At 38.9% G+C, this 26,337-nt stretch overlaps 1 protein-coding gene across 2 annotated transcripts in view; it reads right to left on the reverse strand.

Annotated features, from left to right (window-relative positions):
* Positions 1 to 983: 983 nt before the first annotated feature.
* The window catches only part of sae1 (SUMO1 activating enzyme subunit 1), a 46,623-nt gene continuing 21,269 nt past the window's right edge, over positions 984 to 26,337 (reverse strand). Inside the window, exons 8-9 of one of the 2 annotated variants that reach the window (XM_055012291.1) lie at positions 26,175 to 26,244; positions 984 to 7,308 (exon numbers count right to left, since the gene is read on the reverse strand). In XM_055012291.1, the coding sequence (XP_054868266.1) occupies positions 7,015 to 7,308; positions 26,175 to 26,244 (364 nt within the window). In that variant the 3' untranslated portion in view covers positions 984 to 7,014. Of the gene's footprint in view, positions 7,309 to 20,704; positions 21,039 to 26,174; positions 26,245 to 26,337 lie in introns of those variants that run through there. The other variant, XM_023288401.3, reaches the window with a different exon arrangement.

Below are 26,337 nucleotides of genomic sequence, written 5' to 3' on the forward strand. Positions count from 1 at the left end.
CGCCGCGGAGGGTTTTAATAATTAAAACGCTTGTTTTTACACCTCAGCGGCGTTTTTTGTTTTTTGCTGTTTAATTTCTGTTGTTTTTAAAAACTTTAATCAGCGCCAATATTATATTCTTCTTGTTCCTGGTGTGGAATTAAATCCATTTAATTCAGATTTTTTTCTTTTTACATATACATTTACACACCTTGTATGTATCTATGTGTGATATTGCAAATAAATTATAATAATAAAGCAGTAAGATATGTAAAATACTATTTTAAAAGTCATGTTTTTATCTCCAGAGTCTAGCTTCATTATTAAATTATCTTCTGTTATGTGTATATATATATATATATATATATATATATATATATATATATATATATACATTTTGCTATTTTTTTTGTCTATATTTGGGTTTTACAGGGTTAAAATGTTTAATTAGCTCCGGTATATAATAAATTATAATAATATAACCAAAAAATATATAAAAAACTATTTAAAAAGTAGTGTTTTATCTACGGTGTTTAGCTTTATTATTGTTTAATTATTATTTGTTTAATATCTATCATTTTTGCTATTTTTTAAAAAATATATAAAAATAAATATAAAAAGTATTTAATTAGCGCCAATGTTATATTCTTGTTGCTAGTGTGGAATTAAATCCTTTTTTTATTCGTTCTTTATACACTGCATTCATTTTAATTCATATTTATTTATTTTTTTGCATTTATACTTCCATGTGCACCCTTGCCTATGTGTGATACTGCAAATAAATTATAGTAATATAACAGTAAAATATATAAAATGCTATTTTAAAAAATTTAGTTTTTTATCTCCAGTGTCTAGCTTTATTATTGCATTAGTTACACTGTAGAGTCTCAGCATTAATGTGTATTATCTTTAAATTAAAGTAGTATTTTATGTCGTTTATGTGGCGTTTAAACCCTAATGTGTATATTTCTCAGATGTAAGAAATAATACAGCAGAGTCAAAGATTGGACAAGATCTGCTTTCTTGCTCCAAGGGGATTTTTTTTCTTAAGCTGCAATGTCACAAGGTTAAACATACCATGCAATAAAACAATAAAAAACAACCTTATCACACGTGTAGTAGAGCATAATACAATAATATACAGTAATAAATAGAATGCAATATGATAATGTCCAGTGGCCTGTACAGACACAGCAAGACTGCAGCAGTAAAAACAGATTACATTTCACCGCGAATTAGGGGAAAAACATCTTAATTGGAAGCAGATGTTGGAGTGGATTGCCCTTTAGCCTCAAGGTTGATGGTTTGACCCCCAGCCTTCCACATGCCGAAACGTCCTTGAGCAAGACGCTGAACACTGTAAAAAGTGTTTCATAGATGGAGAATTTAACTGCAATGTTTATTCTTTTTAGGTTGTTTTGTACTGGAAGGCTGATATTCCAGATGTGCTGTCGACTTTATTTTATCTTCATACCTGCTCTTGAGGAGTCATGTGATGTTATAGCACTTTCCAGATTCCTCAAAACTGGAGAAAACAGACTTCAATTCTCATTTTGAATGAATTCTGCCCAAATGAACATGTATACTGTAACTTCTCAGCTAAAAATTCCGCTAATATATAAACATACACTCCCATTCAAAAGTTTGGGGTCACCCAGGCAATTTCATGTTTTCCATGAAAACTCCCACTTTTATCCATGTACTAACATAACTGCACAAGGGTTTTCTAATCATCAGTTAGCCTTTCAACACCATTAGCTAACACAATGTAGCATTAGAACACAGGAGTGATGGTTGCTGGAAATGTTCCTCTGTACCTCTATGGAGATATTCCATTAAAAATCAGCTGTTTCCAGCTAGAATAGTCATTTACCACATTAACAATGTCTAGACTGGATTTATCATTCATTTACTGTTATCTTCATTGGAAAAAAACAGCTTTTCTTTGAAAAATAAGGACATTTCTAAGCGACCCCAAACTTTTGAACAGCAGTGTACATAGTATGTATATATATGTGTGTGGAAAAGACCTCTTTAATCCATGAGCCAAGTAGGTAAAATTGGGGTCATCGGTACCACTTTGGGGGGCAAATTCTCATATGCAATGACAATAGGTACGTCAATACAGTTTTCTAGCCTCTGATACGGTAAAATACAAGCATATACATTGATTTAAATACTAACTACACTCATAAAAGACATTCAAAATCATTTAAAGCTATGATGAGTTTGTTACTGATATGCTGTGATACAAAGAACTCAAAGGTGTGTTAGTTATTAATATGTATTATAATGTAATAATTAATAGCTTGCATTGTGATAAACGGAATCTCTTTAACCTTGAAATAATGTAGGCAAAAAGAAAACATACATTACATCTTTGCTTTTATTATTCATCAAGTTTGACATGAATGTAAGGCTCGTTTTTGAGTTATTATTGTTGTTTTCTTGAGGCTACTACTGAGATGGCCCGTGCAGAAACCATCGAGAGCGTTGGAGAAACCGGAGGAGCAGCTAACGGACCTCTTCCCGGCCACAACACCTGCGGCATGGAGCTGCCTCGCTCCTTGCAGGCCTGGGCCGGGGCCATGCACCTCCACCACAATCACCACCCTCTGCACACCCTGCAGGCCCTCTACCTGTCGTACCCGCTGCCTTACCCCGACCGGCAGGACCAGGACCAGGACCAGGACCAGGACCAGGACCAGGACCAGGACCAGGACCAGACTCACCAGCAGTTACCACCCGCACTGTCGCCATCGGCAACGCCGTCGCCTTCATCGTCGCCGCTCTGCAGCCGGAGGGACGAGAGGAGGCGAGGCGCCGTTGCACCCAGCGACCTCTCAGCAGAGCAGCCAGGTAGGACATTTATTATTTATTAGCTTATAAGTAAAGAAAATAGGGTTAGAAAGCAGCAATCTTACATTAGCAGTGACACCATGTGGCCCAGTTCTCCCCTTGTTTTGACAGACGGGGAAAAGGGGGCAACGTAACGCCAAGATCCTCATCACAGCTCATCATTAATCATTAAGCCAGCCAGCGACAGCAACAGGATTGATTTTTAAAGCAGGAAACAGTGGAAAAAAACATCAGATGTGAGTCAGTTTGCCTTTCAGACCTCCACCCTTAAGCAAACAGGAGCGTTATCAGTTAGCGGGAGGGCATCGGTCATCTGCACCCAAGGCTTTATTTCCATGACAGGAGTTTGTTTGGCCAGTGTTGACAGGGTGGGGGGGTGAGGATGGAGGGGAAATGTGCTACAGCTGTCCCAGGGATCAACACGGGAGGCTAGTATTGCAGGACGACATGTAACCGGTATTAAATTCTACAGGACACAGGCGGTGAAATGGGCAGCAACGAGAAACAAAGTAGAACTTTGGATTTTTCTCATTCCACTGTCGTCACTCTGGAGTTGTTTAGAGCCACAATAAATCATCTCTCGGGTTGTTTATTCAGCGTCCCGCGGGGGGGAATTTTTCGGCTGCAGAAAGTGAAATCCAGGTGAGGCGGCTCGGCAGGTTACAGGACGGACCGAGCCGCCGTGTTGTGACAGATCTTTAGTAAACAGACGAGCTGCCGCCCTCCTCCTCCTCTCAGCTGCAGGTCAGCTGTGCATGCAGACATGTTCAGACTTGTCCTCTGCACTGTGGCAGCCATGAAAGAAACAGTCTGCAGCATTTCCTCCTCCTCCACCTCATCAGAGCTGCTCAGCCAGGCAGCACAAAGCCAACTACACATTTCTAACAGATGCATTTAGTTTGGGAGTTATTTTTATTTAGCTTCAGCCAAACACATCCCTTAATGATTCAGATTTACCTATTTAGTCAGACTATACATTTGTATTTAGTTTAAGTTTTTTTGTGATTGGACCCTACACTCGTCCACAAGTGGGTCAAAAATGATCTTAAATAAGAATAAATGTGTTTATATGCCATTTTTTTGTCATTTTAGTTAATAATAATTTTTTTTATTATTGTTTTATTATATTTTTATCCACACAAGAATGATTTCATGTTTGAAATACATTTATTTTTCACTTTTTAACAGATTTTGAACATTTTATTAATTATAAAAGAAGAATATTACAAAGAACAGCAGTAGAAGAATGTCAACAGCCATTTTGTTTCATTATTTTTCCACTTTTTTCCTCCAAATTTGCGCACTACATCACCTCTTATATGATATAAGTAATAAAGAGCTTAGGGTAGCAATATAAATATCATAATTGCTTTAAAAATCTAAAAGATAACTTAAAAATTTCTATGGAATGACATCAGAAACATGTTCTTTGAGGAATAGGTGGAAAATGAAATGATAACAACTTTTCATTACAAAGATATTGCAAGAAAACGACCATTTTTGACCCACTTATGCATCTAAGGGTTAAAGATTCAGGAAAGTGAGTTTGTCTGACTTAAAGTTTATTCCCTGGGTTTGTCAGATAACAGTCTAATAATCACTCAGTTAATAAACAAGTGAGTTTTTCATCCACTAAGTAAGTTAATTATGCAGCAATCTAGTTAATCAATTATTCAGACACTTGGGTTAATCCATAATCAATCAGTCAGTTGACTAATAAAGCAGAGAGACAACCAGTCAGATACTGTAATTACTCAGTTAGGTCATTTATTAGTCAGTTTGTCAATAACCGAACATCCCAGATCTTGTTATTTTTGCTTGTTTATTCGTGTGTTACTTTCATTTGTTTGCTCAGTGAGTCAGTCGGTTAATCTGTTTGTTACTTAAGTTGTTATCGAGTAACGGCATAATTAAACTAAGAGAATTATCCGGCTCACATTTAAAGCTTTCTACCTCCCCCGTTGGAGTGTCTTCAGTCTGTTTTGATTTTTAACGCCGCCCCCCACGCTGCCCAACAACCCAACCCTCCTGCTGCTCCCATATTTAACCGGTCAAGGGGGTCCCTCTGTCACCTTGTCAGTCCATCAGCCAATCGAGCAGACAGGTCGATCCCAAGCCCCGCCCCCTTCTCCTCCGGCTCACCCTATTGCCGCTCAGCCCCCCGCTCCATCCTCCAATCACACGCAGACGTCTCCAGGAGCGCTGCCTTACAGTTACCTTGGCAACAAGCCAGGGTTTTCCTGTTTGTTGTTTTTATTTTTTCTGTCGCTCTCTCTTTTCTGTCTTTCTCTGTCCCTCCCTCCGTCTCTCTCTCTGTCTGTCTAGTCACCTGCATCTTTAAAGGATCAGTTGTAATCCTCCTAGCAAAGCAGATGCTGCGCGGTTGCCAGGGGTGCTCGTTTCTGTGGCAACTAGAGTTGTGGTTGCCGCGGGCGCTCGGCTCCGCGCCGGAGACAGGGGGTCAAAAGCTGTGATTGGACGAAGGTGTGCAGTGGAGAGGTTAGAGCAGGATACCGGCTCAACTTAAGGATATTCAAAAGGAATAAAACAAGAGTCAGTGAATAAAAGTACATTTAAGCATTTATTGTTTTATTGTCTCTTTAAAACAAGATGGGATGCATAAAAAATAATTTGGTTATTAAATTCACCATCTTCTACACTACAAAATATGATTTAACTGATTAAAGAATCAATTTCAAACAGGAAAAATGGAAATTAGCAGGTAGCTACACATGAATAAATACTAAATAAATGAAAACTATTTCTGAGCTCATCAGTTTTCGTATAATCACATCATCTAATGCAGGTTTAGGCCTGTTTTTCAGTCCAGACAGAAGGTTCAGGTATCAGTTCATTAAGAAAAACCAGTCTGTAAACAAACACAAACACAAACACGGTACCTCTCCATACCAGACTTATTAAGCAGATTAAGAGATTACTCTCCCAAGTTCCATGAACAGGAAAATAAGTCACCGTCACGCCGTCAGGCTCCTCGAGAAATTTGTGTCTGTGTGAGTGAGAACTTAAAAACTACTTTTGGTTTGTTTTTATTGTAAACGGTCCAGGCTCTTATTGTTAAAAATCACTAGTTCCTGTTCAGAGAGGATGGAGTCACTTTTTCCAATTTGCACAAGCAAAAAAAAAAAAGCTTTAGAAAATGAAATATTTTAACTTTTATGATCATGTGTGTCTTTAATTACATTTTTAAATCGAGTTCAGTACAAGTTCTTAGTTTACTGTGTGTGTTTTTGGGTGTGTTGGTATGTTTGCTCATTAAATAGTCGCTGTTGCTTGGCAGCAGGTCCATGTGTTGCTATGTGTGGAGTGAACTAGCACCTAAGGTGACTGTTAATAGAATTTTACAATTCTATAATTTCATTTAGCTTTTATCCAAAGCGACGTATGTCTGAGAGTAGATTCACTGTCACATTTACTGACCCACTAATACTTAAACATTCATGGAAACTGAAAGGAATGTCTGCTAGAAACTAAGAATGACACATGAAATGTCCTTTTAACAGTAGAATTACAAACCAAAACTGATTTCTGAGTCATTCCTGTCTGACAGGCTTTGACCTTTAAGTTAAAGGACAGTTTCACTATTTATATATGTGACGATCGGCGTTGGTTTGTCTGTCTGTCTGTCTGTTAGCAACATTACTCACAAAAAGACTAACAGATTTGGATGAAATTTTCAGGGAAGGTCAGAAATGACACAAGGACCAAGTGATTAGATTTTGGCAGTGATGCAGCTTATAGTCTGGATCCACTGATTTGTTAAAGATTTCTATATCGTTGCGAGATCGTCAGCAGGCAGCTGACGTAGTGTTCACTTGTTGTCATGGTTACAGTGACGCTGTGCCGCTATCTCTCAATGATACAGAAATTCTTAAGAAATCGATGGATCCAGACTATAAGCTGCATCACTCCCAAAATCTAATCAGTTGGTACTCGTGTTATTTCTGACCTTCCCTGAAAATTTTATCCAAATCCATTAGTCTGTTTTTGAGTAATGTTGTGAACAGACAGACAGACAGACAGACAAACGTATGCCAATAGTCACGTAACTCTGCCGCGTTCCTTGGCGGAGTAAAAAAAACACATGCTGCATTTCTGACGATGCCATATGGAGGAATAGACAGCCTTGGAGGAGTACTGCGCTCTCTGAGTGCTTTTTTAGTTCGTTCTGTTTTCTGAATTTATTTCTTCCTTTTCTGGTCCAGACTCGGACAGAGAGGAGCACTTGCAGGCCTCCAGCCGACAGGGACCTCCGCCTGACCTGCTGCCCCAAAACGAGCACCCATCCTGGGCTTCTCCGCAGCACCGGGCCCCCAGGGGAGAGGCGGTGCAGGAGCTGGAGCTCCTGAGAGTGGCCAACCAGCTGAGGGTGATCGGAGACGAATTCAACGCCACGGTCCTGCGCAGAGCGGTGAGCGAGGGGATGGGGAGTCCAGAGCTTTGGTTTTTAACCTTGGAGAGGGGAGAGGCGTGTAGACACGTTCATGAGGACGCTAATAACAGCATGTTGTCTCTGCACACATGAAATATCGATAGAAATCACACATTTTCCTTTAAAAAGTTGTGACTGAGATGCTGATTTAGCTGTAAATGATGCGATAATGAGCCTCTCTGCAGCGTTGTGTAACGCTCTTTTTTAGCGCCGAGTTGAAGTGAGGAGTCTGAAGTGTTTTCGTGTCCTTGAACACACCACGGTTGCGCTGATTCCTCTCTCTGTTGCTATCTGAGCAGTCCACCGTGTTCTTGCATGGATGAACATGTGATCCGGATCGATAGTCGCGTGTGAGAGTGAATCAGTGACATCTGTGAGCCGAGCCGCTTCATTCTTTATTCATTCTACTTCATGTTTTTTTTTTTTTCACAGTCTCTCAAATTAGGTCACTTTTTTTTCTTACATTCAGAGTCCTTCCTCCCTTCCTGTGGTCTCCGTCTGATTTCACTTTCCTTTTCTTTGCTTTGTCATTTAAAATAACTTTATTTCCTCTCCGAACGACAACAGAAAGACGCTTCAAACGTTCCCGCGCTGCTCCTCAGTGGATCCTGTTTGCTTTAGATTAACTGTGGGTATTTTTCTGTCTGCTTCTTGTTGATTGTTGCTTCTTTATCTCGCCCCTCCCTCGTCGCTCTGCTCTGTGGATCGCGTGAGGACTTGGCAGCGACTCTCCCCCTCTTCCTCGACCTCCTCCTCCCCCACCGCTGTCTCTCCTCCCTCACCCTCCCGCCTTTTTGCACATAAACAAAGATGACGTCACCCTCGGCTCTCGCTCACACGAGGATGCAGCAGCCCTCTTTTTGTTTTTTAAATTTTTGCAGACGTGCTGCAGGTTTTTCAGGTCGATTCCCTCCCCGACTTTAAGTCTCCTGGGGGGGAAACAGAGCGTGTCGTTTACGAGCAGTCAAGGTTTTCTGAACGAGCAGCTTGAAACAAAAGGAATGAGGGCTGAGAGATCGCAGAGGGAGGGTTAACCACAGACACATGCTTGTTTATCCTCGTTTATCATGGCAACAAATAGCCTTTCTGTCCGTTCACTCAACTCTACCCCCGAATCTACGACTAAAAACGCTCCCAGCAGACCAAAGAAACTGTCATTCAAAGCACATGTCACTTGTGAATGCTTTGTACATTTAAAAACAAGTTTTTCTACATAAAATACACTTTTTTATATAATTTATACACACAGCTGAACCTTCTATGTAGTTTTTGCACCACTTTAAGCGTTACTTTTGTCATGTATGTTCAGCAATGTGCAATATTTTTACAGTTTTACAGTTAATAACAAAATGTTTTCATAAATGCACTTGTACACACACTTTTTCTTCTGGGTTTTAATATATTCTCACATTTCCTCCTGTACTTTAAAAAAAAGACAAAATGTGACAAAAAATGAGGCAAATGACACAAAGCAAAACAAAAATGAGAAAAAATTTGACAAAAAAGTTACAAAGCGGCAAAAAAACGGACAAATGACAAAAACGATACAGAAAACAACGCATAAAGCAAAACACAAAATGACAAAAATAAGACAAAAAACAAGCGAGACAAAAAGGAAACAAAAAAACAAACAAAACAAGACAATATTACAAAAATGAGAAACAAAATGACAAAAATTAAACAAGTGACATGAAAAAAGCAAAAAAGAGACAAATAATTTGACAAAAAATTTACAAAGCGACAAAAAAATGGACAAACGACAAAAACGATACACAAAATGACAAAAATGAGACAAAGAACACAGGCGAGACAAAAAGGAAACACAAAATGACAAAAACCACGACAAGTCAGGCAAAAAACATGTCAAAAAACAACAAGAACAAGACAAGATATTACAAACAAAGTGACAAAAATGACAAAAATGAGACACAAAATGACAAAAATGAGACATGAAAAAACAAGACAGAATGACAAAAATGACACGAAACAAAATAAAAAAGAGACCAAAAATTTGACAAAAAAGTTAAGCGACAAAAAAATGGACAAACGACAAAAACAGGATAAAAAACAACGACTAAAGCAAAACACCAAATGAGAAAAATAAGACAAAAAGGAAACATTTACAAGTGTATGACCATTGTTAACAGTTTTTAACAAAATGTTGTCATAGATGCACTTGTAAATGCTTTTTCTTCTGGATTTTAATATTTTATATTCTCACGTTTCCTCCCGTACTTTAAAAAAATGTCAAATTGAGCTGTTTCTATTCTGTTGTAGAGCCCAGAGTTGTCATAACTATCATGTAACAATCAAGAATCTGTGCAACATTAGTGTTTCTACTCATGAAATAATCTGTACAATACTATTTACATGTGCAATAGTGTCATTTGCATGTTTTTTTAAAATTTCTCTACTAATATTTCCTAAATGTTTGCACTATAATCCACATTGATGCCCCAGTTATGAAAATTTCCCCCGTCGTATCGAATCAAAATGGATAAAATGTGACTTTTTTTGCCTGTAGACTGTCTTTAACCCTCGTGTTGTCCCCGTTCTAAAGTTTGAAAATGTGGAAAAAAAAACATTCTCACAATGAAACTTCTGATGTCCACATTTTCAACATTTTTGAACATTTTTTTGTGGAAAATAAGAAATGTTCTTAAAGAAAATATTAGATGTTTTACTCTATATATATATATATATATATATATATTTTTATATATATATATATTTTTTTTTTTTTTTTTTTTTTTTTTTAAAAAGTCACTTTAGATATTTGTAGGATTTTTTTGGAAGATTTTTACTCATTTTTTGAAAATATTTACAAGAATTTTCTTGCCAAATTTGGGGGATTATTATTATTTATTTTTTTTTAAATATAACTTTTAAGGAATTATTGGAGTTTTCTTCCTGAAGGTTTTGCAAATTTTCCTGAAATTTGGGGAATTTTTTCAGACAAGGAAACAATATTTTTTGGTGCCCGTAAATGAAGACAACAGGAGGAGTTAGATAATTTTCCGACAGATCTTTGGCAGCTAAACCACCCAAACTGATTCCAGCATCTCTGACTTGCATGAAGTTACGTGATCATTGTTATCTGTTGAGCTGTTTGGCACTAAATCTGCATTTTTTAGCATCTCGGCTCGTCTGAAAAGGTCGCCGGCTGAATAATCAAACGCCTCATTTGGACTTTTATTCTTTCTTTTGTGTCTTTCAGCACGTCGCCCCCCACTGGCAGGACTGGAGGGACGCCTGCCGAGGACTCCTCAACTTCATCACCCAGACGCTCAGCACTCTCTACAGGCTGACGTAGGCCTGAAGACGCCAGTTAGGACTTTTATTTCCTTACTTCCTGGACTCGACTGGTGGCCGCGATCGTTCGTTTGATCCTGGAGGTGAAAATTTGCTCGAACGGAAGGACTTGTGAGGACGTTCGTGGCTGGAAACCGGACCCTGCAGTTGGTCCGTCAGTCGGTCTGCTGGTACAGATTGCAGCGGATGGACCCACAGTCGCCTGTATATTCTGTAAAGTTGTTTTCCGTCTCGGGGGTTTGGCTCGTTGTGTAGCAGGCGGCGTGTTTGTGTGGACCTGGGTCGGACTGAAATCGATCCAACAAGAGGGTTTTATCCACTTGGAGAACAGAAATGAGACATTTCAGCCAACGTTTTTGTCCAAATTCGATGGTTCTGGCCGTCCTCTGGGGTGGTTTTGACCCTCGTCTGGATGTGCGCCGTCGCGTCTTTACCCCCCTTCTTCGTCGTAAAACTGTGAAACTGGACGCCATGGTTGCATCGCAGGGAAAAGCCGGGTGTTATTCCACTAAAAAACTGCTTCATTTCATCGTACAACGTGCCTTCCTGCTTGGCTTCAACCTCCACCACCGGGACAATCAGCCTCTTTAAAGTGCTTTTTGTTTTGCAGCCGCTTTCACTCAAACAGTTCGAGGTCATTTTAGGACAGAAACAGCTTTTAATCCTCAGCCAAACATTCATCCAGGTCCTGCTGAGTCGACGGTGTTCGTAGTTGATCGACTGTAAATATCCTTTTCTGGAAGATGAATCTCTTTCACCGAAGCGTCTGGGAGGAGTTTGTGTATTTCTGAGCGGCCGTCGGCAACAGTAGTCTGAATTTAAATCCAGTGGATTTGAGAAGGTATTTCCGTGAGTTAAACAAAAAGAAAAATGATTTGGATCCTTTTGATTGTCGGAAAAAGTATTTGATGATGTTTGTAAAAGTGACCCCTTCGGTTGTTGCAATTCTTTTCATCGTAGTTTAAAATTGCTCGTATGAAGAGCATAATTTATTTGCGACAGTAGCCTATCTGTAGCTTTGTTTGTTTTGTTTCTTCATTTTTTATACGTAAATGTATTTATTTTTTCTTACATTCCTGATCAGAATTATGATTTACGTCGTTACTTGAGTTGTAAACTGTTAAAACAGATCGACTACCGTGGGAGCTACACACTGAAAAACGGAATTTGGGAGATTTGCTAATGTAGAAACAGACTCATTTCAAACGGTACAATTTTTTTTAGAAGCAATTCAAGTGTTTGCTGCCTTTTTTTGGCCGTAAAGCAGCAAACTGTTAATGAATTAAGTGTTACAGAAGCAGAAAGTGAAAGTGATGTGTTGCCGTTTGACGTGTTTATCAAATGAGAAGTAAAATTATCCCTTTTTTAAAGCACAAAGAAACAGAAACCATGAGTCTCAAAGTGTTTATTCACAGCTTCTGTAATTGTAAATTAAATTCCAAAGCTGTGTGGGTCCGCTGGTGCTAAAATAGAGATTTATGTACTGTAACGTACTTTGGCTTGATGGAGCTTTTCAGCTTTTATTTCAGGAAACCCTTCAGGTTGTTGTTTTTTGCCATTTACACGATCTCACTCGGCCTTAGCAACACTGTTTTTGTTTCGTTTTTTTCAGCCCAGGGCCTTGTTTTTGGTTGTATAAAGTCACAACGAAGCCGAACAAACCGCGCTAGCATGGCAGACTCGTGTTCGTATTATCTGTGGAGCTTTTAGCCTCGGCGCTCGCGGTCGGTTGCTTCTCCTCGTCGGAGGTCGCTTCCTGGTAAAGCGCTCGCCTCGGTGTCAGTCACATGCAGTGTGTGTTTTTGGCATTTTTCAACTTTTTTTGTATTGTAAAATTTCTACATGAATTTTGTACTTTTTTCTTTTTTTATACAATAAAGATGAGGATGAATATATCCACCTGTTTGGTGTGTGATTTATGTGCATCATTTATATTTACAGAATCTGGAATATCTACATCTTTACACCATCAGGGGACAAATACAGCACAATTTGATCTCCAGTGACCAGTAAAATCACAGCATAGTAACCTATAAATAACCACAACTCCAAATATTTCCTTTGACTTAGTGCAAAAAATTATGTTCAGAAAATGTTCACATTTAAGGAATTATCTTTTTTATAAAACATCATGAACAACCTGAAGTTTCTCAAGAAAAATAAATTCAATTTCAACAACATTCTGCCTCAGTTTATCATTTACACAACTTCCAGATCACAGAGTGTACAAAGGAACACAACATTCAGTCACAGGTATCTGGAACTGAATGATGCAGCATTTTACTTTAGGATCAAAATGACAAAAGTCAGACATGAAAAGAAAAAAAAACAACAAAAACATAACAAAATATTACAAAAACGAGTCATGAAACAAAACGAGAGACAAAAAATAAGACAAAAAGTTACAAAGCAACAAAAAATGGACAAAAACGGGACATAAAATTACACAAAACGACAAAAACAACACAAAACAACGAATAAAGCAAAACAAAGTGACAAAAACAAGACAAAAAACACAAGCGAGACAAAAAGGAAGCACATCTCGGTTTTTTGGCGTCTCGTTTTGGGATAAAAGCGCTGTGGAGGACAGCAGCAGTTTATTGGATTGTGGCTGAGCAGATGTTTACAGATGTTGGTGTCTCTGGACACTGTGGACATGCGTGACACGAGGCCGCCGCCACATCTGGACAGGAGCTGGGATTAGCAGGCCTGAGGTCGACACCCTCGCTGGCTGCTCAGATACACAACAAGTGTTTACAACGATTGTCAACATGACAATCTGGGACGAGACACGCAGCAAAATACAAACATGAGAGCGTGTTTTGATGCTTTAGAAGAGACCTTGGATAACCTCAAACAGTGGATATGGTTTCATTCCAGTTATTTCTTGATAACAGCAGCAGGAATCCTGAGATTCACTGTCACGTTTACTGACCCACTAATACTTAAACATTCATGGAAACTGAAAGGAATGTGTGCTAGAAACTAAGAATGACACATGAAATGTCCTTTCAACAGTAGAATTACAAACCAAAACTGATTTCTGTGAGTCATTCCTGTCTGACTGGCTTTGATCTTTGACCTTTCAGTTGAAGGACAGCTTCACTATTTATATATGTGACGATCGGCATACGTTGGTTTGTCTGTCTGTCTGTCTGTTAGCAACATTACTCAAAAATGGATGTACAGATTTGTTAAAGATTTCTGGCTGAGAACGGAGTGAAAAAGATTGAGAGAGAGAAGCTGCGAGGAAAATAATACCCACAAGTGTGTATGAAGTGGCTCGAGTGGAGTTTGGAGTGTCGTGTTTGCGGCCGTTTGAGGACCAAAACAAGCCAGAAATGAAACCAGAGGAGCGATTAGGCAGCGCAGGACGCCACTGCTCTTTTCCTGGGATTAGAAAAGGAGATTAAGAAAGAGAGATTTAAAGAAAGGAGCAGAGAAAAGTGAGTCTGAATGGAATAGGCTAATCACGTGATCGCTGAGAGAAACAGTGAAAACTGGCCAGAGTGTACATTAAGAAGAGTAAATAGTGCTGTTGTAGAACTAGTGTTGCGAATTACCCAGAAATCTATGTAAAATGTGTTAATAGTGCATGTAGATGCCCCCTAAAAACATATTTTTGGTTGGAACAAACATTTTCATAAGGGAGGCAGAGAACATTAGCAGCCTGAATAAGTGATTAATCAAAATAAAAAGATATGGCAGATCCAGGGCCAGATCTCTAGAAGAAGTCTTGCCACTCCGGCTGCCACCCCAGTTCTGGACGATCTAATTCAAAAATATGGATATGAAAGTTTGTGGCCGGCCGGAAAGAGCAAAAGTCCAGAAAGGACGAATAACGAGCGAAACTCCGATGATTTTGAATGCATCATGTAGACGTACTGTCCAGTCTATGCTGCTACAGATGAGCTTTTTTTTTTTTGGTAATTACAACCTGTGATTCTGAAAACAGACTGTAGGTCAAAAGAAATGACACATTCACTAAGACTTTACCTGACATCAAAGTCACACCAGGTTTTAATGCACTGTTTGAAAACTACATCCTGCTTGTTTAATGCTGGTTTTTATAAATTTGGTGTCAAAATAACACCAACATTGATGTTTCATCATAGTACAGTCATATCATTTAGTTTACAGCTGAAAAAACGCTGACATGCTAAGTACCTCTTTGTATCATAGTTAATAATGAAGATTATCAAAGGAGAAACAGAGTTCAGTCAGTGTGATTCTTGTAGGAGACAGTAAAGAATGAAGAGGAAGGAAACCACCAGCAGCTTTTCCCAGCCTAAAAGAAGAGAGGAGGAAGAGCATCCCAGAGAGGAGATGGAGGAGGAAGAGTTCAGACAGAGAGAAAGAAATGAAGGCATGCAGAGCTCAGACAGAGAAAGGTAAATCAGAGACTATCTCTGGTCCAACTGGTCCACATGCTATGAATATTGCTTTAGTATTATATATCTGAGGAAGAGCTACACCTGTCACAATAATTACCTTTCTGGACAAAATATTATCTGATGTAGTTCATCTTTTCTTAATAATATCCAAATATTGGAATTATAGAATGGAAAAAAATGTAAGAAATGTCCCAAACAAAGAGCATCAAAAACTAAAACCACAAATCAAAGACAATAAATAAAATTATCGGGACTCTGATGTAATCATTGTGGCAGGCTGAACATAAGCATAGACACACAAATGCACATTTCCCAAAACAGAACGTAAGAGAGACATGTCTAGTTCAGCTGCTGAATTTAAGAAACATTTTTAACATATCTAGCATTTGGTTTCTTCAATGTGTATAAGGTCGACTTTATTTCAGTTTAAATCTTTTAGTAGGGAGGTTCTGCCACCCTATTAATCTTTCTCTAGATCTGCCCCTGCTGTTTGGTCACTCTCCCTGCTTCGGCCTCCACTTAGCAGCAAAAACCAAGTGCCTGTTGTTGCAACCAATCAGATCTGTGATTTTGCTCTCAGGGTTGTGTGATTGGCTCGTCGTGTGGAGCGGTTTAACTGAGGATATCTAGTTCCCATGCTGCCTGTTGACTCAGTAGCAGACAGTGTGTGTGTGTGTGTGTGTGTGCGTGCGTGCGTGCGTGTGCGTGTGGGCAGGCCAGCAGGTCTGTTGTGGATCATGTGAGTGGCTAACAGTTATTTACAATATCAGGTAATCCTCTGACCGCTTTCTTCAGTCGTTCAGGCTCAGAAGTGTCAGAAAATAGTGAAAAACACCTTTAAAATGTCTTGAAACACCTTGAAATATTCAATTTGCTGTCAGATGTGATGAAGGAAAGCGTCAGCCAGCAGGACATGTTTGACAGTTTTGCTTCAAAAATCACTGAAATCATCGACGTAACTGCAGAATATCTGTAGAGTAAATAATTAATGGAGTTAAGTTTAATTTCAAGGTCAAGTGATGATTCATCGTAACTATAAAGACAGATAACAGCCCATAATAATCTGTGTAAACAGCCTGTTCATTGGGAGATCGGAGCCATTTTGTTGTGTAATTTTATTATTTGTTTAAAATTCAAGCCTTCATTAAATAGTGATGATGTAGAACTGGCAGAGAGATTAAAGATGACCAGGAGGAGCAAAACAGACATTTAGAAATATATAAAATGGTAAAACAAGAAAAGCACTCAGAGAGCAGTACTCCGCCAAGGCTGCTCAGTCGTATTATGTCCGACGGTTGAAACCTTGAAAGACTTACGGCAGGAATCACGGCAACATAGAATGTGTCCATTCAGCATAGATTTACCAGTGATCAAAATGACCTTGCACTGAGCACAGGTGTGTGTTCTGCATGTGTACGTTATGTACGGATACCAAATCATGTGACCTAAATATGTAGCGGGCGGCTGGAATTGATAGGACTCTGAAACACCCCCACAATTTTATCAACTGTTCCTTCAGTGTTTCTTTTACATTCATTTAAGAGCGGTGGGCCGTCATTCCTAAATCCTAGCTGTCGCTCCTTCAAATTTCTTTCTTTTTTTAATTATTTTTTTTTTTAATTGTCACAAATGCACCACCCACACATGTCTCCACCTTCACAGCAGAATCCTGCACTGTTGGGTACTCGCGAGTACGAAGATAAACTACACATAACTATCTTCCTCACTATCGACTCTTTCATACGTCGGGTTAATACGACGTTAATTACTTGCGAGAGCGCGGCCTTGAAAGTGGCGTCACGTCAAGCAACGAGGCACCAGGTCAGAGATAACTAAGATAACTTATAATATATTCTACAAATTAAATATACATTCACAAAATATTGATTTCCAGCTAACGTTACGTAACACATCGGTAGCTTCTGTTAATTGGGTCCAGTGCTAACTCAGTGTTGCTAACGTGAGTAAACTATTGATAGCATTAAGCTAATATCTACACTCCATGATGTAATTTCTGATTGCGTTTTCAGATGAGCTTGTTCAAATAGTTTTATTTATTTTATTTTTTTATTTTTACATTCAGCCTTTAAAAATCTATTTTCAACTGGCCATTCAATAAATAGGTTGTGCAAGTAAACTCTGCAGTCAAGTGTCATTTGTTTACGTCGCCTCGGCTCCTGGAGAGCCTGACGCCGCCGCTGAAAAAATCCTAGAGGAAACACTGTCCTTGTATCATTTCCAAAGGATAAGTCCTGATAAGTCCACAACGGTGGATTTATAGTAGGATCACAATCATGTGATCGTCAGCAGGCAGCTGACATAGTGTTTACTTGTTGTCATAGTTACAGTGACGCTGTGCTGCTATCTATGATACAGAAATCTTTAACAAATCAGTGCATCCCGACTATGAGCTGCATCACTGCCAAAATCTAATCACTTGGTCCTTGTGTCATTTCTGACCTTCCCTGAAAACTTCGTCCAAATCCGTTGGTCCATTTTTCAGTAATGCTATGAACAGACAGACGGACAGACAAACCAACACCGATCATCACATATATAAATAGTGAAGCTGTGCTATAACTGAAAGGTCAAAGATCAAAGCCAGTCAGGCAGGAATGACTCACAGAAACTGCCAAAATCAAATCAGGTGGTCCTTGTGTCATTTCTGACCTTCCCTGAAAATTTCATTTAAACCTGTTAGTCTGCTTTTCAGTAATGTTGCGAACAGACAGACAGAAAGACAGACAGACAGACAGACAGACCAATGCTGATCATTACGTAACTCCTCTGCATTCCTTGACGTAATAATAAAAGATCTTTACAGTTTGGAAGATTGGTGCAAACTAATATCGAACTGATGCGACTTTGTGTTTGTCTTTTCTGTGCCTGTACTTCCTCACCACAAAAACAAAGCTTTCTTTTCCATCACTGAACCCTTGGTGGTTGTGCTTTTAAACTGAAAGGTCAAAGACGGGCTTGTTACAGTAAAACACCTCAACATTTAACTCTCTCTGCAGAGGATGTGACTCACTAATATTCTTAGTTCTGCACAACAAGTGATACTAAAATGAAAACAAAAACAGTTCAAGAACACATCACAGATTTATTGCTTCAAATTTTACCACAAAATCACAGATCTCCATTATGAGACCCTAAAAACAGATTGAGAGGCGTGTTTCCAGAAAAAGATCCATTTTTTGCAGGATTTTATGAAGTTTCTGCAAACTTCCACCCTCTCTTACCATTTCCTGCCTGGTGATGCTACATGCTCTTATCATATTTGGTCTTTTTTTTAAACTAAAAACCCACTTCCACCAGTGTATTACACATTGTGAAACCAATACTACGCTTAACCTGTGAACTTTCAGCATACTTTGACATCAATATAGATGTTCGGTGCACCACAGTGTCCTTATGAATCAGCTCCTGTTTTGCTTTTACACTCACAGAGGTTGTCAAAATAAGAGTTGTTTTTTTTCCCAGTAAGACGCACGCTCAGGTTTCACAGGTCTGACGATGTGCCTGAAACAGGTAGAACCGGGTTGCTGTTGTTATTGCTGCTACCTTATTTGGGATGATGTATTCAGTAATGCAGCTCATTTGAATGGCTGACTCCGCCCTTTCCTATCACACTTTTACTACCATGTTTGGCCTGATGAGTGTCGTATCGCGTGGTGAGACGCTGTTACCAAATACAGTCATGCACTCTGCCAGACATCACGAGTTCATCTCATCTTTCCATTCATTGAAATTCCCCTGAAACTCCGTTCATTTGTAACATTGCATAAGAAAAAAGCTGTGACATGTTTACTGAACTGAATGGGTTGATTTGTCCTCCAGATCTAGGTCAGGGGTGTCAAACTCATCCTGGTTCAGGGGCCACATTCAGCCCAATTTAAACTCCAGTTAGCCGGACCAGTAAAATCACAGCATAATAACCTATAAATAACCACAATTCCACATTTTTCTTTTGTTTTAGTGCAAAAATGTGAACCTACAGATCACAAGTTACCTACAAAAAGGTGCTAAACATTTAGTCACAGGTATCTGGAACCGAATGATATAGTAGCTCACTTTATGACCAAACGACAAAAGTCAGACAAAAAAAGACAAAAAACAACAAAAGCAAGACAAAATATTACAAAAAGGAGACAAAATGACAAAAGCGAGAAACAAAATGACAAAAATAAGACAAAATACACAAGCAAGACAAAAAGAAAACACAAAACAACAAAAACAAAAAAACAACAAAAATTAGACAAAGTATTACAAAAACGAGACACAAAACAACAAAAACGAGACACAAAACGACAAAAACGAGACACAAAACGACAAAAACGAGACACAAAACGACAAAAACGAGACACAAAACAACAAAAACGAGACACAAAACGACAAAAACGAGACACAAAACGACAAAAGCGAGAAACAAAATGACAAAAAATAGACAACACAAAACAACAAAAACACAAGACAAATGATAGAAGTCAGACAAAAATAGACAACAAACCCAAGAAAAAATATTACAAACATGAGGCACAAAATGACAAAAGAACAATGAACAATCTAGTATTTTACTTTATGATCAAAACAACTTGTCATGGTCCAGAAATTATTTTAAATTTATAGCTTTACTAATTTACAGTTAATGTCTTTGTAATTCTTGCACTTTACAAAGTTGTCTCGTGGGCCGGACTGGACCCTCTGGAGGGCCGGTTTTGGACCATGGGGCCCACTGCGATCACCTTAAATCAAGCTGTAGGTACTAGAAGTCACCTCAGATTATCCTGCAGGCTGTCACCATTGACCTGCTCCCTCCTGCTTCTCCCACATTGAGACTGTAAACATGTTTATGCCCTCTCTGTTCCTAATGTAGCTCCAAGACAGACAGATGCCTGCCAAGGAAGATACATAATAATATATCATTTATATTATTAATGTATTAATGTGAATATATATAATGATGGACCCTCATCCTTTACTGAAAAGCCATTGAAACATCCTGAAGTAAGCCAGAACGTGGCTTAAAGTAACAAGAACAAACGGAATGAAAAGTGATCAGAAATTGATGACAATACAGAAAGTCAATACTTGTAAGCAGCCAAATATTGCAATACATGACATTATAGTGCAGATATGCAATATAGAATACATTCTATCAGGAATGTACTATATATCAACAAAAAAGTTCACACACATATATATATATATATAAAAAAAAAAATTTGAGTTGCTAATGTTAAAAATTTCCATGAATAAGTTAACTCTGAGACGCTGTCATTTTCTCATGTCATTTCTATTGTAATGAAAATACAATTAATAGAAATATATTTTCTATACATTTCTATTGTATAGAAATGTATAAAATATACTGAGTTTCGCTTATATGTAAACAGCCATTCAAACGTTTAGGGTCACTTAGAAATGTCCTCATTTTTGAAAGGAGAAGTGACACAAACAGAGCAGCAGTTCATACAAGCAACGCCAGCTTTAATATGATTATATTTGTAAACTAGAGATTCCAGGCTTTTATATGATGTATAACACGTTGTGATTGTCATGAGTGAAATGGCTACAATAGCCATGACATTTTTCAGTAAAGAAGAACCGAAAAATTTGTGGAAAATATCGCATTTCCAGGTAAAGTAAAAATAGCATAAAAAATGATTTTTTATATATATATACTTTATGACAACAAGAATCCAGAGTCTTTTTTTTAATTAAACAATGTTTTATTAGCAAATGTAAAAAAAACACACTTCTCACTATACTTGTGTTTTCAGGGAAATTGCGATCACATGATTTAAAAACAACAACAACAAAAAAATGCAACAACAGATTATTTCTTTGACTAGTGGAGGAAATACTGACATAAATAACCAGCCAGAACAAGCAGAGAGACTCGTATTTGTGTGTGAAACCGTCTCGTGTGCAGGTGAAACCCGACCAACTCAGTTTGGTCCGAAGTAGTCGACCACGCCGTTGCCTTTACGAGCGTCGAAGAAGAAGAAGTTACGGTGAGGAGGGTCTCTTTGGGACAGAGCCTGAAGACCAAGAAGAAAGAAAATGGGAGTTCCTGAACATGCTTTTTTTGGTTGTTTGTCTGCGTGTTGGCAGGATTACGCAAAATTTACTGGTCCAATTTTCATGAAATTTGGTGGAAAGGTGGAGCTTGAGCAAAGGATGAACCCACGACATTATGGAGTCTGTGGCTTAAGCATTCTAGCGCCACCAATGGGTTGAAAATGGGGGTGAATTTATCCACACAGTATCTTATGGATGCAACAAGAGAAAATTCATTCATCCCAGTAAAATCAATTATGAAAGTTCTTTTTTGTTTTTTTAATCTGAGGTCCTAACAGATCCACGATACACATTCTGACATTACAGAGACAGTACATATGTTGATGTAGGCAAATGGTCTGAGCTGTTTTTTTTTTTTTTTTTTTTTTGGAAATGCAGCTGGAGCTAAGCTATAAAAAGCCCAGAAAAAATAACAGAAATCATAGAAAAAAGCAGAAATAGCATTTGATGTTTAAACAGATTGTAAAGATTGAGGGAAAAAATGGTTTAAATGAAATCTGGGGTTATAACGACAAAAAAAGAGAAAAATATACTGCTACTCTCTTCAGCAGAAGAGAGGCTGTGGTTTTATTTGCCTTTTTTTGCATTTTGCGATCAGCTTCTGGAACAGTTGTTTAGTCTCACTTATATGTACACAGCCATTCAAACGTTTGGGGTCACTTAGAAATGTCCTCATTTTTGAAAGAAAAGCAGTTTTTTTTTCAATGAAGATAACATTAAATGAATGATAAATCCAGTGTAGACATTGTTAATGTGGTAAATGACTATTCTAGCTGGAAACAGCTGATTTTTAATGGAATATCTCCATAGAGGTACAGAGGAACATTTCCAGCAACCATCACTCCTGTGTTCTAATGCTACATTGTGTTAGCTAATGGTGCTGAAAGGCTGATTGATGATTAGAAAACCCTTGTGCAGTTATGTTAGCACATGGATAAAAGTGGGAGTTTTCATGGAAAACATGGAATTGTCTGGGTGACCCCAAACTTTTGAACGGTAGTGTAGCTTCGTCCTTTTGGAAAGCATTTCTACATCAGATCCAATCAATTCTGGCAGCAAAGTAGAACAACAGGAAATGAGGTCACATCATCTTCCAAAACCAAATCTGGTCCATGGACTCGAGTTTCAAGTTTGTGGTATTTCACCATGAGTCCTGCTGCATGAAGTGAGAATGCATTCTGCTAGTAACTGTTGACATTTTTGCCTTTAACCAACTATTTCCTGTGTCTGGTCATACACTGTGAGGTCCCACGGTCAAGAAATAACGATATTCTTTGCAAACCAAAAAATTCCAGAAGAGTCGACGATTCGTTTTAAGTAACGACCCATTAAGGCCCGTTTTGCTCTGATTTGGAGTTTTCATAGAGGAGTTCCAGTCCGTTGAACACAGCTTCAATTTTTCAATGCCAAAAAATATTTCTGCCGGTAAACTTGTAAAGGCGACAGAGTTTCAACGCGCCAACGAAAAAGAAGCCTTTTAATGCCAGCTTTCCATTTTTATTAGCGCACTTTTGCCAGCCGTCGGTGCTTCCGTCCATAAGGTGAGCTCATTTTTCTGTGTGCAAGTGAAATAAGTCAGTTTCACCCTGCGAGACATCAGTGGGCCAGTTGCAGATGGTTTCATCATCGTCGGGTGCAGGTTGGCCTTGTGCCAACACAATGCAGCCTGATTCTGAAATGTCAGAGCGCTGCCTGCCTGCCTGCCTGCCTTCCTGCCGTCCTCCTCTCCCTTCCTACACACTGCTGCTGACCTCGACTACCCCGTTTACCTCAGCTGGAGGGTCACAGGAACGCTGCTACGGAAAAAAAAACTGCTTCTGCTCAGGGATGTGAGTGAAGCCTTTTACTTAGAACAGCAAATGTAATTATGTGTTAGATTAAATAATGTTTTCATCCACGAGGTGAATCTCGATGATTCTAATAATAACCTTCTGCTGCCGTACTGACAGCACAGGAAACAAATCAAGTCAGACATCAAAATGGACAAGAAAATGTAATTTAAAGGATTTTTAATAGTGTCCATGAGATAAAAGGCTTTTTGCTTCCCTGAAGAAACCAATTAAGTAGTCTGGTCTTCCTGAGTGCCCTTCTTTTCTTTAAAGTTACTATCATTATTAAGTAAAGATTAGATATGTGCAATATCTAGAGCATATGTTACAGAGGTATTTTTCTACTCTACATAAAAATCTCTGCCATATAGATAACCTGTGCAATATTAATACTTACACTACCAGTTAAAAGTTTTAGAACGCCACAATTTGTCCAGTTTTTTATTGAAATTCAAGTAGTTCAAGTCGAATGAATAGCTTGAAATGGCACAAAGGTAAGTGGTGAACTGCCAGAGGTTAAAAAAAAGGCAAGGTTAAAACTGAAAACTGAAAAATAATGTACATTTCTGAATTACACAATTATCCTTTTTTCAGGGAGCAAGAAATGTGTGAACAACTTGAAGCTGTTCTGCAGCAATGGAGGTTGATCAAGCTTTGAAAGTTGGTGCTACCAAACCCTACAGGTGTCCCAACTTTTCTAGATTCCTTACAACCCACGCTGTCTGCATGAAAGTAGTGCTGGAACACATCGTCACACCAAACCCTGCAGAGCATTATTTGAACAATATTGTACTGCAGAAAGTAGTGTTGCTATAAAAATGGAAAGGAAAATGCAATTAAAAATAGAAGAGACAAACCATCATTACACTTAAAAATGTGGGTCTTTCCTACAGAGACATTGACAAGAAAACCAAGGTGTCAGTTTCTTCACCATCAAAAGGCACAAAACATCAAATCTGGGGAGCGACAGGAAGAGGTCTGAAAGACCCAAAACCACAACAGAATCAGAGGACAAGTTTCTGAGCCAACAGCTTGGTGATAGGAGCTCACAGGACAACAGCTTCAATCACAGCTTAATAGTGGTCATAGTAAGAAGTCTCAGATTCAACTTGAAAATCTGCTCAAAACAACTTGAATTGTGGCCAGAATAACACAAAATCTGTCGAAAACAACCTAAATTGTGGCTAAAATGACTAAACTTGTCCAAAATTACTTAGAATTTTTCCAAAAATGATTTCAAATTTGTCTAAAATGGCTTAAAACCTTTTCAAAACAACTCAAAATTTGACCAAAATGAGTTCAGATCCACCAGATGGATGGATGGATGGATGGATGGATGAATGGATGGATGGATGGATGGATGGATGGATGGATGGATGGATGGATGGATGGATGGATGGATGAATGGATGGATGGATGGATGCTTTTTTAATCCTGAGGGGAATTCAAGAATTCAACAATTTTAAATTTCGTATTTTATTTCCTAAATGTTTGCACCATCTTTGCTGCTGTAACATTGTACATTTCCCCAGTGTGGGATCAGTAAAGGTTTATCTTAGTTTATGTCTGATTTGTCAGATCTGCAGAGTTGTAAACGCAACAAGCTGCACCATGGACACAATGTTAGCGGTGCTTGTTGCTTTACACAAGTACATATTTACCATTAGAAAATCTTACAATTACTGAATTTTCAGGAGGCAGCTCGACATGGACCGTCTTCCCTTTAACTGTGACCTTATGATCATTATGTGCGCTACTGTAACTGTGCAGTCATATGTTTTCCGAGTAACGGCCCCATTATGTTCTTTTAATGTTGCAGTATCAATACGTTTATTATGTTGTTCAGCTAGAGGACAGCATAAATCATTTTCTCTAAGTGACAGGCTGCTGCCAGAGCGTCACACTGAGTCGCACTGCGGTCACACTGAAAATCACTTCTACACGGAGCAGAGTCGCTGCTGTTTTTCTGGATCTGACCCAGTAACCAGCCGAGTGGCCACATGTCAGCTGACCGACTCCCTCACACACCAGACCGGCCGTCCTCATCACTGAATCACCGGTTGAAAACTGTGAGATGCGTCAGAGGTGACAAGACCAACGTGTTCGTATTGTTTCCTGAGACTATCATGTTCATATACACTAAATGGCCACTTTATTAGGTACACCTTGCAGGTAAAAGGTTGGATCCCCTTTTGCCTTCAGTACTGCCTTAATTCTTGGTGTCATACTTTCAACAAGGAAACATTCCTCAGAGATTTTGCTCCATATTGACATGATAGCATCATGGAGTTGCTGCAGATTTGTCTGCTGAACATCCATGATGCCAATCTTCTGTTCCACAACATCCCAAAGGTTCTATTGGATTGAGATCTGGTGACTGTGGAGGCCGTTGGAGTACAGAGAACTCATTGTCATGTTCAAGAAACCAGTTAGAGATGATCTGAGCTTTGTGACATGGAGCATTATCCTGCTGGAAGTAGCATCAGAAGATGATCCACTGTGGTCATAAAGGGATGGACATGGTTAGAAACAATACTCAGGTAGACTGTGGAGTTTAAACCATGATCAGCTGGTACTAAGAAAATATCCCCTACACCATTACACCAGCAGCAGCCTGAACCGTTGATACAAGGCAGGATGGATCCATGCTTTCATGTTTACACCAAACATCTGACCATCTATTGTCCAGTTTTGATGAGTCTGTGTGAATTGTAGCCTCAGTTTCCTGTTCTTAGCTGACAGGAGTGGAACCTGGTGTGGTCTTCTGCTGCTGTAGGAAATCTTCTTCAAGGTTGCTGTGCATTCAGAGATGGTATTCTGCATTCTTTGGTTGTAAACAGTAGTTATTTGAGTTACTGTCCATTCTCCTCTGACTTCTCACATCAGCGAGGCATTCTGGTTCACACAACTGCTGCTCACTGGACATTTTCTCTTTTTCAGACCATTCTCTGTAAACCCTTGAGATGGTTGTGTGTGAAAATCCCAGTAGATCAGCTGTTTGTGAAATATTCAGACCAACAACCATGCCACTTTCAGTCACTTAAATCTCCCTTCTTCTCCATTCTGATGCTCGGTTTGAACTTCAGCAGGTCGTCTTGACCACGTCTACATGAATAAATGCATTGAGTTGCTGCCATGTGATTGGCTGATTAGCTATTTGTGTTAACAAGTGAATTGAACAGGTGTACCTAATAAAGTGGCTGGTGAGTTCAGTTCTGTGCGCATTTATACACTTCTCAGAAAACTTCCTAATGTTTATATGCTTACCTTGACAACTTCCTGTCCAAGAACTCCTCCGACTACGGCGCACACTGGAGACATCTCGGAGAAACAGTAGCTGAGGACAAACAGTACAAGGAAACATGAATCACTAAATAGAATGTTACGGAAGTGAGAAACTGAGAAGATGACTGGCTCCAGAGTCTCAAAC

Source organism: Amphiprion ocellaris, chromosome 7 (genome assembly GCF_022539595.1).
Source record: "Amphiprion ocellaris isolate individual 3 ecotype Okinawa chromosome 7, ASM2253959v1, whole genome shotgun sequence".
Lineage (NCBI taxonomy): Eukaryota > Metazoa > Chordata > Actinopteri > Pomacentridae > Amphiprion > Amphiprion ocellaris.